Raw genomic sequence first — 16,199 nt, 5'->3', positions numbered from 1 at the left:
ATTAGAATATATTATTTAAATTTTCTCTAGTATCTTCTTGTATTATATAACATATTATTTATTTGGAATTTGTTTTAATTATATTATAAATTTTGTAATTGATTAATTTTTTAAGAATGTTTTTCTCGATCATCTTATTAGCTATCTGTTAGCTTATCATCTAGTTTGCAAAACATAGTCTTACTATAAATTGGGAATTGACTTAAATGACCATCTCCAACACTCAAATTGGTCTCCTAACTATTTCTCTCATAAATTTACCCAAATGTCACAACCTTCGTAATATCCAGATTTGTGATATTAACTAAAAGACCCAAAAAAAAAAAAAAATCAACCCGTTTACTGTTGTAATTGCGGACTTGGCCGCCGCAATTGCAGATTTGTGTTGAATTTGAATTTTTTTTTGCCTTTTAATTAATATTGCGGACCTTGTTAAATTACGGAAGTAGTGACATTTGGATAAATCCGGAAGAGAAATGGTTAAGAGACCAATTTGGGTTTGAGAAATGATCATTTAAGTCGATTTCCTATTAACTAAGATGATAACAATGAGGCCTTTCACTCTATCTATGAGAGCAGTATATGATGGTTTTATAATAAATTATGAACAACTAATAATGGTATAATATGTATTAAATAAAGAAGACATGTTTTGATGTATTTAGTTAATATATGATTGTGCATTTTTAATATGATAAAAATGTAAAATGAAAAATGAAAATGTATGGATATAAAACAAATTAATTTGTAGGTATTTAATAGTATTATTAAATTCAAAAATATTCAATATTAGGCTTAATTCAAAGACGAAACGATATATTATGATGATGTAACTTGTACAAAAAAGAAATGCATTTTAGTTTATATATGGTTATTTATGTTAATATTACAATGGTGTAAAATGAAAAAGTAAGAAATATAAAAAGATAATTCTAAAGTTGAAATTGTAAACCTTAAGAGCTTGTAATTAATTGTACCTCTTACAAATTCAAGATAATTGTAAGCAAAAAGTTGTTATGGCTAAAAAGAAAAATCAATATTGAAAACTCACAAAAAAACTCAAAATATAATACATGGTATATTTTTCTTTTAGATGAAATAAATAAAAATTTGTATACCACAACCACATTTACCATTATCGTTACGTTTAAAAATACAGAAGACGAATAAAATAACAATTACGTTTAAAAATACAGAACACAAATAAAATAATAATTACGTTTAAAAATACAGAACACGAATAAAATAATAATTAAAAAACAAGATTTGAAAATGATAAAGAGCGTTTGGTATGGTGGGCATGTCAAATGTACCTAATAATTTACCAACGCTCATTTCACATTTACTGCAATTTACCTTTTAATGGAGCCCACACCTAACAATAAATCTTTTACTCCTTTCTTTCTTGGATTTCATTACACATTACATTCGATGATAAACAAATCAAGTTTTGAATCTCATTACCATCATCTACATCATACCCTTCACTGCAAATTAAAGCGACGGCCCTGATTGCTAACTCATGATAGCTTTGATTCCAATTCACGGACCCACCACCACCACCACCACCACCACCGCCACAGACTCCTTCCACTCCCACATTTCTTTCTGAGTAACAAAACCTCCCCCTTCTTTGTCTGCCAATTTCTTTTTTTCCCCTTTCTTTTTCTTAGAAAAAATAAATAAAAGAAAAGAAAAACAAACTTGTTTCTGGGTTTTCAAGAACTGAGAAGATCCAAGAAACTTTGTGGGGTTTTGATGAGACTGTGTTAAAGATCGGAGCGGCAGAAAAAGGGTTGAGCAGAATGGTGGGGACGGCTAATGGTAGCAGAACACCAGTCACACCACGGCAAGCTTTTTCGGTTGTCAATGGCGGCCAAGATCCGGTTTTGCGGAGTGGACCAGGTAGCATTGCTGGTTCGGATTGTGGAGGGATTGAGTTCACAAGAGAAGAGGTTGAAGCATTGTTGAATGTCAAGATCAGAACCAAGGATAAATTCAATCTCAAGGTTGTTCTAGTTCGTCTACGTTTCTGTAACGACTTGTCTTTTGCATCATATTGTAATGTTAATTTTGTGGCTTCTTTTTCTTCAGGAAAAATGCGAGATGATGATGGACTATATAAAAAAACTTCGGATGTGTGTAAGATGGTTCCAAGAATTTGAAGGGGAGCTTTCTTTCGAGCACGAGAAGCTTAAAAAGCTGTTTGAATCAGCAGAAAAGAAATCCAATGACATGGGTAAGTAAATAATATAGATTCAATCTTTGTATTTAATTTTCCCCAATTTGATTCATGTAATTGCTGATAAAGATGGGTTATTGAATTGATATCTAGAAATGCTCATGAATGCGAAGGAAGAAGAACTGAACTCAATAATAGTGGAGTTGCGAAAGAATTACTCCCTTTTACAAGAGAAATTCATGAAAGAAGAAACTGATAAGTTGGTATGATTGGAATCAAGCATCTTCTGGTAACTTGAGAGAGTTATTAAGGTGTTGATGGTTGATCTTGATTTCAGGCTGCAATTGAAACATTAATGAAAGAAAAGGATGCAAGAATGTCTGCTGAGAGATCACTAGCCTCCCTCAAGGAAGATCTTGAAAAAGCTGTCAGAGAGAGTTCCAGTGCTAATCAGAAGGTGGATCTAAATCCAACAAATTCTGATATCATTTTTCTATCTGTTTTATGTGTAATAGAGGAATCTAACATGGATTTGTTCCAGATATTATCAATCAATGATATGTACAAGAGGTTGCAGGAGTACAACACAAGCTTACAACAATACAACAGTAAGCTCCAGACGGAACTTAATCAAACTAGTGATACCCTTAAGACTGTGGAGCGAGAGAAGGCTGCTTTAACGGAAAATCTCAGTAAGTTGAGAGGCTACCATGCTTCTCAGCAGGATCAGTTGGCATCTACCAAAGTCAGTCTTTCAATTCTCGTGTACGAAAATTTGTAGTCTTTTGCTTATCTTGGCTGAACTTTTGAATGATGGTTTGTAGGCAAGTCTAGAAGAGTCAATGAAGCTAAAAGAAGCTTTATCTAGCGAAGTTGGATGTTTGAGAGGGGATTTGCATCAAGTGAGAGAAGATCGTGATCGCCAACTTTTACTAGTGCAAGATTTAACAGCAGAAGTGTTGCAATATAAGGAGTGTACCGGAAAGTCGGCAGCTGAGTTGGGCGACCTAACGTCAAAATCAATTCAGCTCGAGGTTATTAGACAATCATCATCTTCTTTAATATATATCTCATATAACTTGTGCTATACTTATCCTTGGTGTCTCTTTTAGGCTACATGTACTTTGCAAAGTGACACAATAAGAAGACTGCAGGAGCAGCTTGCTATTGCAGAGAAGAAATTGGAGGTATGATTGGCTTGTGGGAACGATTTTGTTTTATAGATTTGTTGATCTGATTTTAGACTAATATTTGAATTTTTTTTCATAGATATCTGATTTATCATCGTTGGAGACAAGAACGGGATACGAAGAACAGAAGAGACTTAATTCTGAGTTACAAATTCGTGTGGATGAGGCAGAACTGAAAGTGGTTGAAGGAGAAGCCCTACGGAAAAAGTTGCATAATACAATATTGGTATGTCCGTTCTTTTTCTTTTCCTACTTTATAAACATATCATTACTACCATACAACTCTTACCAATGAAGTATTTTTGCGACAGGAACTAAAAGGAAACATTCGAGTTTTCTGCAGAGTCCGGCCCCTCTTGTTGGATGAAGGTGTTGATAATGAAACAAAGATTGTATCTTTTCCTACAACGACTGAAACTGTTGGTCGTGGCATTGAATTGGTACAACATGGTATATATCTTACTTGAAATTGGTTCGCATACTTGCTTTCTTTATCATGTCATAGTCTCTTATATCTATCCCTATTTGTGGAAAAAGATTGGTGAAAACTAAGATTTCTTTATCATGTATTTGGCTCTTATGTTGCTACTGTTTTCTCTTATGGAAAAGGGCAAAGCCATCCTTTTATGTTTGACAAGGTATTTACGCCCCAATCATCACAAGAAGAGGTGTTTGTAGAGATATCTCAGCTTGTACAAAGTGCACTCGATGGTTATAAGGTGATTGCATTTTTTCCCATTGTATTTCAACCTTTTTTTCTCCTCAATTTATTTCAACATTCCAAAAATTTAGGTATCCTTTTAAGTCTTTTTTGGGTTTCATTACTAATTTAACACCAACAGTTTTTATTCCAAGTATTCAATGTAAGACTTAAGTAGGATTATTGACTATATGGACCATCACACTTGGTGTTTCATTACAAACAAACCATCGCTTGTAAAAGTGCAAAAACACATTACCCTTTGCAAGAATGAGCGATTTTATACAAAAAGTTGCAAAATACATGGTTCTTTTTGCATTTACATATTCATAAACTGTAGGTTTAGTTTGCAACAATTACCAAGGAGGATGGTTCCATAAGTCCATGACTAAAATTTAATGAAACTGAAATGACCTCTTTGTCAAATGCAAAGCAAATATCTTATTAATCACAGTTAATTACTTGTGTAGGTTTGCATCTTTGCATATGGTCAAACAGGATCTGGCAAGACACATACGATGATGGGCACGCCAGGAAGCTATGACGAGAAAGGACTAATACCCCGTTCTTTGGAACAAATATTTGAGTCTCGACAAAAGCTTTTAGACCAAGGGTGGAAGTACGAAATGCAGGTTCGCAATTGACTCTCATCTGTTCTTTTTGGATCCTGGTATGTTTTTTGAACAACTGTTGTACATTTACTTTGTAGGTCTCAATGCTGGAGATATACAATGAGAATATTCGTGATTTGTTGGCGTCAAACAGATCTTGTTCCACAGATAGTGGTAGTAAGCAGCAGTATGCAATAAAACATGATGCGAGTGGCAACACCCATGTTTCGGATTTGACTATTGTGGATGTTCGTAGCAGTCGAGAAGTTTCATTTTTGTTAAACCGAGCTGCACAAAGCAGGTATATAGATATTAAAAAGGGAAGTACATTTTGTTTAAGAATATAGATGCTAAAATGGTTTGTTTGAAATATAGGTCTGTGGGTAAGACTCAAATGAATGAGCAGTCGTCAAGAAGTCACTTTGTCTTCACTTTGAGGATATCAGGTGTTAATGAGGTAAGGATGGTTTCTGGCTTTTGGATGCTTGTATACTGAAATACAGTTGCTGATGTGGTTTACTTTTTAGAGCATGGAGCAACATGTACAAGGTGTTCTCAACCTTATCGACCTTGCTGGCAGTGAACGTCTTTCCAAAAGTGGTTCCACGGGGGATCGGCTAAAAGAAACTCAGGTATGTCTGTTGAACAACGACAATAAACTTGTTTATTGGAAAAGAATGATTTTGATTGAAATATTTTGTATCAGGCCATCAACAAGAGTTTGTCATCATTAAGTGATGTTATATTTGCACTGGCAAAGAAGGAAGAGCATATACCTTTCAGGAACTCAAAGCTTACATATCTTCTCCAGGTATATGTATATATGTATATATTCTATATTAAATTTATGGGTTTGAAACTTGGTGGTGATGATGATCTCATGTTGTATGGTGAAAACCAGCCTTGTTTAGGTGGTGATTCGAAGACGCTAATGGTGGTAAATGTTTCTCCGGCACCATCCTCAGTGAATGAGTCGCTTTGTTCTCTTCGGTTTGCTGCAAGAGTAAATGCTTGTGAGATCAGCATCCCTCGACGCCAAACCTCCATGAGATATTTGGAGCCACGACTGAGCTATGGATAACTCTCTTATTGTAGTACTTGGATTCGTAATTATCATTAACTTTGTAAGTTCTAACTGTAATGTGCATGTATAGGAGAAAGAAAGAATACATGGGTGGTTTGTAACAATGATAGCTAGCTGTAGCTTTGTACTTCTTCTTGTTGTTGATTTGATGAGACTCGATAGTCGATGATATTCGTTTCATAATTCATTCATTGATGTGTCCTTTTTGTAATAAGACATGAAAAATGTGAAGAAAATAATAAGGAAAGAAAAAAACAGAAGCAATATATATATATATATATATATATATATATATATATTAGGAGTGGTTTAAAGAAAAATATAAAGATTTTACCACCCATCATCAATTCATCATCTTGGTGTGGAAGTAGTAGTTAAAGAAGTAAAAGATTTTAATTTTATGTAATCTTGGAATGAGTTTGAACCCTAAAACATGTGTGTGTTGATAGTAGGGTGCTGGGTGACGCAGAACCACTCTCCATAGTGGACGAATAATAAAATCAAATCCAAACATCAACCAATTATTCCCATGTTTCGATTCTCCATTCTCTTTTCTTGAAGAATAACAAACCCACTTTCCTTCCCTTTCATCTCCATTTTCTCTATCCTTTCTTTCTTTCCTTACACAATGGTTTCTCCAGAGAACACCAATTGGATCTACGAGTATGGATTGATTGAAGATATTCAAGTACCTGATGCTAATTTCACCCTTCCTGCTTCTGGATTTACCTGGCCTGTCCAACCCACCTTCAATGGTTCATCATCCAACCCTAGGTACTCTTCATTTCCTCAATTCTTTTGAAATTTCATGTATGGTATCGATCAGGAATCGAAGTGTTTTGGTAGAGTGATTACAATCATAGGCCTCTAGGGTGGGCTTATAGATTGCTCACTCTTACTTTAGCAGACTCCTGCAAGTCTCTTTTCTAGTTTACCCTAATTATATTCCAATGGAGTTGTTTTTATAGATTGCTAGAAAACCTTGATAATCTTTCACTACTTTGGAATTGGTAGGTGGTAGAGCTTTAATGGCGTTGACCAAATGTCTACTCTTGCAAGACCCTCATTGTTTCCATTAACTTGGCTTCTTTTGATTGGTATATGCAATTTATGAACAGATTGATGTTCCTCAGCGTGATCCACTCCATGTGGAGTTTGTAGATCACCCAACTCTGTTTGTATAAATGTTCTTATCAAGTCTCAGCTACTTTAAACAGGAAATATAAATGGCTATTGATTGGGTATAAAAACTCATATCAATTTTCTACATGTGAAGCCTAGATTGGCAGTCCGTTTGACGTAGTTCCTTGGCATTACCTCAGAAAACCAAACCAGCCCTTAAATCCCACACAGACTAGTGTTGGATGAAGATAGGATGTATGCAAACCTTAGCTCTACTCCCAAGAAGTAGAGAGACTGTTTCTGTGATCACGGCATTACCTCAGCTTAATTGTAATTTTTCTGCTAATTCAGCTGTGCTACAATGTCCTTTTCTATAGTTAGTACAGTTTTCTAGCCCAAGGGAGCTCCTTACATGATAAGTATGCTAATTTGTGATGCACCAATCGAATATGCATATCTATTTCTATCTTTTCCTCTTTCAACTTTCACATTCCTGCTCTGATTTGTTTCTAGTGCGGAACTCGATGGCTCAATTGTGGATTCAGATGGACACAATGATTCTAGATCAAAAAAGCGGTAACTATTTCTTCCTTCTTAAGTTTCTACCTCGAAGAGTAGAGCCGCTAAACTGGTATTTTCTTAGTGATGGCCAATTGGGTCGAACTTTCACCTTTAGATAAGATGTGCCACATTTCTTTCGGTTTTTGAGCCTGACGTTGCTGGTTGGCTTGTGTACAACAGGGGAAGACCTGATTCTTGCAGTGGTACAAGTAGCAAAGCATGCCGAGAAAAATTGAGGAGGGATAAGCTAAACGACAAGTATGCCATTTTCTCTCTTAGGTCTTATCTCTCATATATGTTAGCACTTATGGACTGACGACTACCTTTTAGGTTTGTTGAATTGGCTTCAATTCTTGAGCCTGGGAGGCCCCCTAAAATTGATAAGGCTGCTATTTTAGTTGATGCTGTTCGAATGGTGACTCAATTACGACGAGAAGCCCAGAAGCTGAAAGATTCTAGTTTAGATCTTCAGGAGAAAATTAAGGAGCTGAAGGTGATCCTTTGACCCCTTCCAATTCCATTCAACAATTCCTTCGTCAGTGTTTCTTATGTTTTTCATTTTTGTAGGCTGAGAAGAATGAACTTCGGGATGAGAAGCAAAGGCTGAAGATGGAGAAGGACAAGCTTGAGCAACAAGCAAACACAATGAATGCACAACCTAGCTTCATGGCTCCTCCACCTGCTGCTGCATTTGCACGAAGCCAAGCAGTCGGCAATAAGTTGGTTCCAGTGATCAGTTACCCAGGAATGGCCATGTGGCAGTTCATGCCACCTGCTGCCGTCGACACCTCACAAGATCATGTGCTCCACCCTCCAGTCGCCTAATCCGTTGCAGTTTGTCATTCATGTATGACACACTGTATTAGGTTTCTGTTTGTATAAACATATATGATGCTATTATTATACTCTCCATGTGCTATTTTTATCAAGTTGTTAAATTAACTGTTAATGGGTTTGTGACTTCATTACTCGATTCCTATTGGATCATGTGAAAGCATGGATCTTGATCATGCTAATCAAACAAACCAATAAAATCGTTCCCACCTTGACCTGCCACCCAAGCTTGCTGTCACTCTGATCTCTGCCATTTTTTTTTCTTTTCCCAATTTTCAAAGAGAAAAGGTCAATTTTCAGCTTTCCAGAAACGTGAGAACCATACTGTTTGTTCCCATTGGTGAGCCATTGTCCTGTCATCATCCTCTTATGCTTGGTTCCTCCTTTGAAACACAAGAAAGTAAAAGTGGTTGCATATTGATATCTGTTTTCACAACTTGCATTCCAACTGTTTGATGATATTCACCTTTAAAAGAAAAAGACACTAAAGAGAAAATGCCAAGACTATGTATGGCCTGATGATCTATGCTAGCAGAAGTTGGTTGGAACTCACCACAAATCTTGGTTGACATTGACTAGTGTACATGAGGAAAAGCCAAGGGCCTAATAAATGAAAAAGAATCCATCATCGAAGCAACAAAATGCAAAAGCTAATGAATATAATACACATACCAAAAAGATTGAAATTGGTGGTCCTTGCCCTTGTTAAGATGCTGTAATGTGACAGGACTTGATGAACTTATCCGAGAAGTTGATGTACTTGGTCCATAGCCTTCGAAGCTTTGGAAATGCTATATCTAGCCAAGGTTTTGCTCGCCCATTGAAATGTAGGACAGCGGCACGTTCGATGTCTGCTACGCTTGTATTCTCTTGGTATCCGAGGCCCAACATGTGCCAAAATGGATCGATAACATGCACTTCACCATGGAAAGCTATCAAACCTGGAGGTAATGTTCCTAGCTGCCACAAACTTAGATCTGATTTCAAGTTCTGCATCAGAAATTAAGAAAGAGTCAAACCTTGTGTGTGTTTCGTGTAGTGTGTTAATGTGTGTGAGTTATAGAATCACTGACCTCTTGAACCCAATAATGGTAATTTTGGGTTATGTTTGTCTTTCTCCAAGCTTGAAGATCAAATATGTTCATCCCATAGGCCCAAGCACATTCATTTGCATCAAAATTCTTTGATATCAAGGGATGAGAAAAGTTCAAGTAGCTCTTGAACCGCTTTGACATTACAAACTTATCACCGCCTCTACATGTTTCAACAGCTCCATTCACTTTTCCCTTCATGTCAATCTCCCACAGAGGTGATAGATCAGATTGAACCACAAGGTCATCGTCTAGGAACACCACCTTCTTAAGACTTGGAAACATCTGCACACATCGATCACCATCAATTGGTGATTCCATTTATATGAATTCTTAATTAATTTCTTGTGCTAAAGATTATTCATCCACCTGAGGCAGATAAATTCGAACGTGGTTCATAAGTGAGTTGTATTTGGGACTCATGGCTTGCAACTTTGCAGCAATGACATTAGGTTTTTCGGTGTTATTAGCCACAATGGCTGATGACCCGCCTCTAAACCCAGCACGAACCCTTTGATCTTTCTCCATGGCCTCCAAAACTGGGACCTTTCCATTTGCAAACCAATCAAAATGGTGCAATGCTTTGAGATCGATCACCGCAGGTGCCAAAGGGTGCAATGAGAACCATGCCTGCATAGGAGAGTAAGTCTTTCTATCTGTGATAATGTGAATGACCACCATTTGAGGTCGTAACGCGTTGTAAACTAGAGATGTTGCTACAACGGATGCTGCAAGGATGTTATCCGATGCAAGAACAAAGTGGAAGTAGCAGTTGTCAACAAGGGCGGGAACAAGCTCAGGCAAGGGGAGCTGGAGGCGAGCATCAGCATTAGTGGCGTGCTCGTGGGCTAACCGCAGGGCAAGGCAGTGGAGCTGTTTTGGTATGCCAGTTGAAGCAACGTGCCGGTACAGGTATTCTTTGATTTTTGCAGTCCTACTCCTCTGTTCAAGAAGTGTAACCTAAGAAAACAAATCAAATTCTTATTATATCTTATGATACATATTGGATTAATACATGCGTACATACATACATACATATCCATACCATGGATTTAAGCTTGGTGGCAAAGGTCTTTGCATCTGGTCTGTTGCTGCCTTTCATACTAGTAACAAATTCTTCCAAAGTTTGAGGAATGTCTATTATCTCATCTTGGCTGGATGGGTCCTCCAAGATTTGATATATTACTTGTGGGACCTTTCAGAAACCAAATTAAGAATTTAGCCTCATAATTCATATAAGAAACATGTACAAAGATGCATAGGTTGTTGTTTGGTATATTACAGCTGAAGCCGATTGAAGGTTCCTGCCCCCTAATAACTTGGGCGATAGTTTTTCCCCCAAACAACCTGCCAAGTATATGCGAAGAAATCAAACACTAGGTAGCTAGTAACATCTTAAATATATATATATATATATATATATATATGTTGTATACGGGTATGTTCTCTAAAGAGATTGGAAGGAGAAAAAAAGTTGGATACATACCAACGATAGAGCATTTGGTGTGATCATGAACGGTGTCAACAGTAGTTAAGACGTAGATGAATCGAAGGAGGAATGTGAATAACAAAAGGGAATAGAAAAGCATCTTGTAAGATAACCTTCGAGAGCCGACCTTAAGTTGTATCAACTCCCTCACACCTTTCCCAGGAAGCAAGGTAACATGTCGTAAACTTGGAGATATATGTAATTGCATTTTCACCAAAACAAGAAACCGAAACCCAAGCCGTTGAAAACAGATATATACACGGGTTACTGGTTTGGGTGATACTAGAAATATTTATGCAAAAGGGAATGGTAGATTGGGAAGATGCATGGTGAAATGGCTTATAGTTATATTCAATGCTGTTGAGGTTTTCCCATCTTGTACCAAACCTTTACCTTGCTTAAGTTGTAGTGTTTATTTTTCCTTCATGTTTTCAATTAACTGTTTATCATTGATTTTTTTTTTTTCACATTGATTCAAGTCCAAGAATATGTATATATGGAAAATGATTTTCATTATATGCCGAGTTTGATGTCATCTTTTGTTATCTAATACCACTTATGTAAGACAGAATTTTATTGTACGTGACAAAATAAACTAAACGTAGAGGGTGAAAATGTAAATACAGAATAGAAAAAGAGTTTGGTGATGGTTTGTTTGGCTTTAAAGTTAAATTGGCTCAACTAAAAGTAACACATAGGAAAATGATGTGTTGACCTCCAAATTCTAATTAAATTAGGCTACATTTCTTGTTCATCTTCTTTTTTCATTTCTCTAAAATGGATGGCTACCTAGAAAGAAAACATACTTGAATAAGATGAGTGTGAAAGCAGGCCACGTATGTGGTTTCTTCATCCCTTCTAAAATGCTCAAAGTTTTCAAGCACCAGTGGTGATGTATTCTTTATATTAGCAGGATGCCTGTAACTTCTGATACTTGTTTGATTTTCATCTCCATGGCCGTTTCTGTTTACCAATTTACTCTTTTCACTACAAATGAGAAAACAAGAATATCACTACTTGTTAACCTCTGATGGTTGGAAGAAAACCTTTCAATTCAATTCAATTCAATTCCTGGTCGCTAGTCTTTCTCCGTTTGTATCATTGTCTTTTTGTTTTTGCTGATGAAAAGAATGAGAAACCACTTAAAAGTAAGCAAGTGCTTGACAACATGTGTTTCTGTCAAGCTCCATAAGTTCATCTTTTACCCTTTTGAAATGGTTAAACTTAAAATGCCTCTCATGAGACTTGAGTCTCCATTGCATCGGGTTAGAGATATTGATTCAAACAACCTTATTTAAGAGGTCAATCAACAGGTGTAGTACAATATATCTCTTGGAAAGGTAGGGGCCTGATTGCTGTGAGTTACAGTAGCAATCATTCTTAACATCTGAGATTTTATTCTTTCACATCCAAGTTTTTTGCATACTGAATTCTAGTTATTCATGTCTCATTCGGTATTAAGCTCAATGAGGTGGTCCAAGTTCTTGTGGCGTGGTAAAGTTGACTTAAACACGTATCAGATGCAGGTTCATAAAATTCAAAACTTTTCAAAGGGTTTGAGCTTTGCATGCATCTATTTTAATTTGAGTGCCCAACTTGTAGGATTGTTGCTACAATTCTTGCAAGAAAGGGTTATAAATCCTCATATAAGCCAAAATGATATCAGACTATAACTAAAGTAGCATAAATTATAGCTAATAAACCAAAATTAAGATACAAGAAATATTCCCTACAAAAATGAGGATCCAAGTATATTTATTAAAAGAAAATACATTTTTTTTTAATATTACTATTATTTTGTAAATTAAATACATTCATTAAGATATCCGAATCCATAAACACAAACAAAATGGCTACTTGCTGAAGGTGAAGTTTCTCTACATTATGCATGCATTTACTTGTATTGATTTCATTCTAGATATGTTGAGGTGAATGAGGAACTAGGGTTTAAGTTTTCGATCTTCAATGGATTGGTATGCAGCGTTAGGGTTTATGGGTGCATGTTCCTTGTTATTATACACAAGTTTTTTTTGTCCCTAGAATTGAATAAGCAATGCTACGTTGACGTTGATGATAGTCATCATCCACCAAGTTTACAGTATTTTAAATATAATTATTACTAGATATTGGAAATTTTGGATGTTCCAAAGTTCATCAAGTTCCCTAGGACTTTCTGGGGATGGAATTAAGGCAATGTTTTGTTTTTAGAATGAGAACAATTCATGTTGGTGGAAGGACATGTAGCCTCTCTTTTTTTCTTTTTAACTTTATTGATACCAAACAATAGAACCACGTTTTCATCACCCTCTTTTTCTCTTTATAAGAGCTTGGATTGCTGACCACAGATTAACCCTTCATCCCCCTTTCTTACCATGGAAGCTCTTGGTTCTACTGTCATTGATGGCGCTAAAACGTTTCTTGAGTCCGCTTATTCAAGGATTAAGACCTTTTCCAAACGTGAAGAAAACATTCGCCAACTCCGTCAACACATTACAGAGCTCACCATCAAAAAGATGTCCATTCAAGAAGACGTAACCTTGGCCAAACTAGAAGGAAAAACTCCAAAAGACCAAGTAAATGAATGGCTCAAGAAGGTTTCCAAAGTTGAAGATGATGTACGGCCATTGTTAGAGATGCCTGATCAACATGCTGATGGTGGTAGGGGATCCAATATGGTGCACAGGTACCTACAATGTTGGACAGTGGCAAAGAAACTCGATCTAGTGGAAGAGCTTAATTCTACTTATTTTGAAACTGTCGCCCCTGAAAGACACTCTCCCATTAAAGCAGTTGAGGAAATCTCGGTGCCACCCCTCGTGGGGAAGAGGGCAACATCAAATATGAAACAGCTTTTGGAAATCTTGAACAGGACCGATATCCGGAGGATTGCGGTCTGGGGCAAGGGTGGCATAGGGAAGACGATATTGGTCAAGAACTTGAGCAATCTGCTCTACTTTTCCTCTCCAAATTCTTTTGATATTGTCATATGGGTTCAAGTGTCCAGGGAATTGGATTTGAGCACAATTCAGTCTCAGATTGCTAAGAGAATTCATTTAAAAGTGGAAGCAGGAGACACCACTCACAATATAGCTATTAGAATTCTTCGAAGATTGAAGCTGAGAAGGAAGATCCTATTGATCCTTGATGATGTATGGGAAAAGATCGACTTGGATGCTATGGGTATTCCATCAAGGGACCCCTGCTGTAAGGTTCTTTTAACCACTCGATCTCGTGATGTGTGCAGGGACATGGCCGTCGATGTTTCTTTTCCAATGAATCTTATGAATGAAGAAGATGCTTGGGATCTCTTTAATGAGAGTGCTGGACCTATCATTGGTCCGGATGGGAGAGAATCTCCAGCAAGGAAAATTGTCGCAGATTGCCACGGACTTCCGTTGGCAATCAAGACTCTTGGAAAGTTCATGAGGGACAGGCCACAGATCGAGTTGTGGCGTAATACAGCTCTTTGGCGGCAGTGCTCGTCGCCCTTGTTCAAGAACATTGAGAAAGAGGTCTTTCGGCCTCTTGAAATGAGTTATCATTACTTACCAAGTAAGATTCTTAAGCAATGTTTTTTGTATTGTTCTTTGTACCCAGCAAGCTTCTCAATAGATGTTGCTGAACTAATCCAATGTTGGGTGTCTGATGGCCTAATCAATGAGAACCAAAGTATGGCGGAAGCATTCAATTACGGGGTTGCTTTGGTTGAACACCTGAAGGATTCGTGCCTACTTGATCAAGATGGTTCAAGGGGAACTGTGAAGATGCATGACATTTTCCATGATTCTGCCATACGTCTGTCTGAGAGAGAGGAACTATATGGATTTCACTGTCAATCTGGGGTTCCATTTCATCAGATGCCAAAGGAGTCCTCTAGGAGGTTTTCTTTGATGGGCTGCAGGATCGAAAAGTTGCAAGCATTTCCTGTATGTTCCCAGTTGACTGTCTTGCTTCTCCAAGGTAATCCTATAAAAAGAATCCCAGACGACTTCTTTCAGAATGTCAAGTCACTGAGGGTACTGAATTTAAGCAACACACGAATTACTGCTTTGCCACCATCTTTTCTTTGCTTGGGCGAATTGCGTGCTCTCTTTCTCAGAGGTTGTAATTTAATGAAGCTACCGTCTCTTAAAGCTCTTGGCAAACTGTTGGTTCTTGACCTTTCTAGCACCCTAATAAGAGAACTTCCTAGAGGGTTAGGAAGTTTATCTAGTTTGAGAGAATTAAACTTGTCATGCACACACTTCCTAGAGAAAGCCATAGCTGGAAGCATATTAGGGTTATCAAGTCTTGAGACTCTAGATGTGTCTTTCAGTGCTTATAATTGGAACATGAAGACGGGTGCTGACCAAAGAGCAAGGTTTGATGAGTTATTATCGTTGGACCACCTCTCAGTCCTTAGGATAAGGTTGGATTCCGTAGAGCGTCTTGCATCTACAGTCGCATCTTCTTGGCTGAAGAAATTAACAAGGTATGATATCCATATCAGTCCAAGAAGTTTTGACTCAAACTATCATGTAGCCCAACACAATGAGAAAAGGTTGGTTCTTAGAGGAGTTGACCTTCTGCAAGAAGACCTTCGGGATGTTTTATACAACACAAGTTCCCTAGACATGTTAACGTGTGTAGGCATGACCCAAAGACACTGGCTTAGCCTCTCATCTTTGATATCACTCACTATATCAAACTGTGACGATATAACATGTTTGATAAACAAGGAAAGTAGTTCCCAGGTAATGTTTCCAAATCTGCAGCACTTGGTTCTGGATCATTTGAAAAATTTAGTGACTACTGTCGAGTCTATACTCCCAAGAGGCAAATGCCTTAGCAATCTGAAGACCATTCATGTTTTGGATTGCCCAATGTTAAGAGGAGCCATCTCATATGCGATGCTTCGTCATGTTGGAAAGCTTGAAGAAATCAAGGTAAGTGGTTGTGAAAATATGTGTCGAATCATCGAATCAGGGGGGCATGCCAAAACTCTTGCGGTTTTGAGGGTCATAAATATAAGCAACATGGTGAATTTGACAAGCATATGTGATGGTACATCAGTTTGTCCAGTGTTGGAACAGATTGAAGTTTCTGGTTGCTGGGGGTTGAAGAAACTTCCTCTTTCAATCTCAAGTTCATGTAGCCTGAAGGAGATTAGAGGGGATATCGAGTGGTGGAACAATTTAACATGGGAAAATGATGTTGTCAAGAGATACTTTGAACAACACTTTCAAGCATGCCCCAGGGAGGAGAACTGCTCAAGAAAGAGAAAATATAAGAACACAAGTTAAAAGCAATTGTGATTTCTGGATTTGCTATTTGTCCATCTCCCTTTTTAAACTCT

At 37.3% G+C, this 16,199-nt stretch overlaps 4 protein-coding genes across 4 annotated transcripts; 3 read left to right on the top strand and 1 right to left on the bottom strand.

The window, feature by feature from the left end:
• Positions 1 to 1,805: 1,805 nt before the first annotated feature.
• On the top strand, positions 1,806 to 5,958 carry LOC112506856 (kinesin-like protein KIN-14N). Its single transcript, XM_025111156.1, has 16 exons — positions 1,806 to 2,009; positions 2,095 to 2,239; positions 2,336 to 2,445; positions 2,520 to 2,639; positions 2,724 to 2,927; positions 3,007 to 3,216; positions 3,295 to 3,369; positions 3,452 to 3,598; positions 3,684 to 3,822; positions 3,982 to 4,091; positions 4,543 to 4,704; positions 4,782 to 4,984; positions 5,059 to 5,140; positions 5,211 to 5,315; positions 5,390 to 5,494; positions 5,585 to 5,958. Exons 1-16 carry the CDS (start codon positions 1,806 to 1,808, stop codon positions 5,762 to 5,764), a joined length of 2,301 nt encoding a protein of 766 aa, XP_024966924.1. The 3' UTR covers positions 5,765 to 5,958.
• Positions 5,959 to 6,178: 220 nt separating this feature from the next.
• LOC112507138 (transcription factor ILR3) lies at positions 6,179 to 8,415 on the top strand. The gene is made up of 5 exons (XM_025111576.1): positions 6,179 to 6,541; positions 7,403 to 7,465; positions 7,631 to 7,708; positions 7,781 to 7,943; positions 8,018 to 8,415. The coding sequence occupies exons 1-5, from the start codon at positions 6,396 to 6,398 to the stop codon at positions 8,273 to 8,275; spliced, it is 708 nt and encodes a 235-aa protein (XP_024967344.1). The 5' UTR covers positions 6,179 to 6,395; the 3' UTR covers positions 8,276 to 8,415.
• A 446-nt stretch (positions 8,416 to 8,861) lies between these two features.
• LOC112507137 (probable galacturonosyltransferase 12) lies at positions 8,862 to 11,072 on the bottom strand. Its single transcript, XM_025111575.1, has 6 exons — positions 10,862 to 11,072; positions 10,661 to 10,722; positions 10,421 to 10,570; positions 9,745 to 10,335; positions 9,358 to 9,660; positions 8,862 to 9,274 (listed from the first exon to the last, which is right to left on the bottom strand). Exons 1-6 carry the CDS (start codon positions 11,070 to 11,072, stop codon positions 8,990 to 8,992), a joined length of 1,602 nt encoding a protein of 533 aa, XP_024967343.1. The 3' UTR covers positions 8,862 to 8,989.
• Positions 11,073 to 13,236: 2,164 nt separating this feature from the next.
• LOC112506386 (disease resistance protein At4g27190-like) lies at positions 13,237 to 16,146 on the top strand. Its single transcript, XM_025110391.1, has one exon. The coding sequence runs from the start codon at positions 13,237 to 13,239 to the stop codon at positions 16,144 to 16,146; it is 2,910 nt and encodes a 969-aa protein (XP_024966159.1).
• Positions 16,147 to 16,199: the final 53 nt, after the last annotated feature.

The sequence above is a fragment of the Cynara cardunculus genome (assembly GCF_001531365.2).
Source record: "Cynara cardunculus var. scolymus isolate 2C chromosome LG 2, CcrdV1, whole genome shotgun sequence".
NCBI lineage: Eukaryota > Viridiplantae > Streptophyta > Magnoliopsida > Asterales > Asteraceae > Cynara > Cynara cardunculus.
This window is presented reverse-complemented; position numbering and strand designations above follow the sequence as displayed.

Coding starts and splice junctions, on each gene's coding strand:
- LOC112507137 (XM_025111575.1), bottom strand. CDS start 11,072: ATGCAATTACATATATCTCCAAGTTTACGACATGTTACCTTGCTTCCT. Junction 10,571..10,660: donor GGAACCTTCAATCGGCTTCA/GCTGTAATATAC, acceptor GGTTTCTGAAAG/GTCCCACAAGTAATATATCA. Junction 9,275..9,357: donor ACCATTATTGGGTTCAAGAG/GTCAGTGATTCT, acceptor TTTCTGATGCAG/AACTTGAAATCAGATCTAAG.
- LOC112507138 (XM_025111576.1), top strand. CDS start 6,396: ATGGTTTCTCCAGAGAACACCAATTGGATCTACGAGTATGGATTGATT. Junction 7,466..7,630: donor GATTCTAGATCAAAAAAGCG/GTAACTATTTCT, acceptor TGTGTACAACAG/GGGAAGACCTGATTCTTGCA. Junction 7,944..8,017: donor AGAAAATTAAGGAGCTGAAG/GTGATCCTTTGA, acceptor TCATTTTTGTAG/GCTGAGAAGAATGAACTTCG.
- LOC112506386 (XM_025110391.1), top strand. CDS start 13,237: ATGGAAGCTCTTGGTTCTACTGTCATTGATGGCGCTAAAACGTTTCTT.
- LOC112506856 (XM_025111156.1), top strand. CDS start 1,806: ATGGTGGGGACGGCTAATGGTAGCAGAACACCAGTCACACCACGGCAA. Junction 2,240..2,335: donor AAAGAAATCCAATGACATGG/GTAAGTAAATAA, acceptor ATTGATATCTAG/AAATGCTCATGAATGCGAAG. Junction 5,141..5,210: donor GGATATCAGGTGTTAATGAG/GTAAGGATGGTT, acceptor TTTACTTTTTAG/AGCATGGAGCAACATGTACA.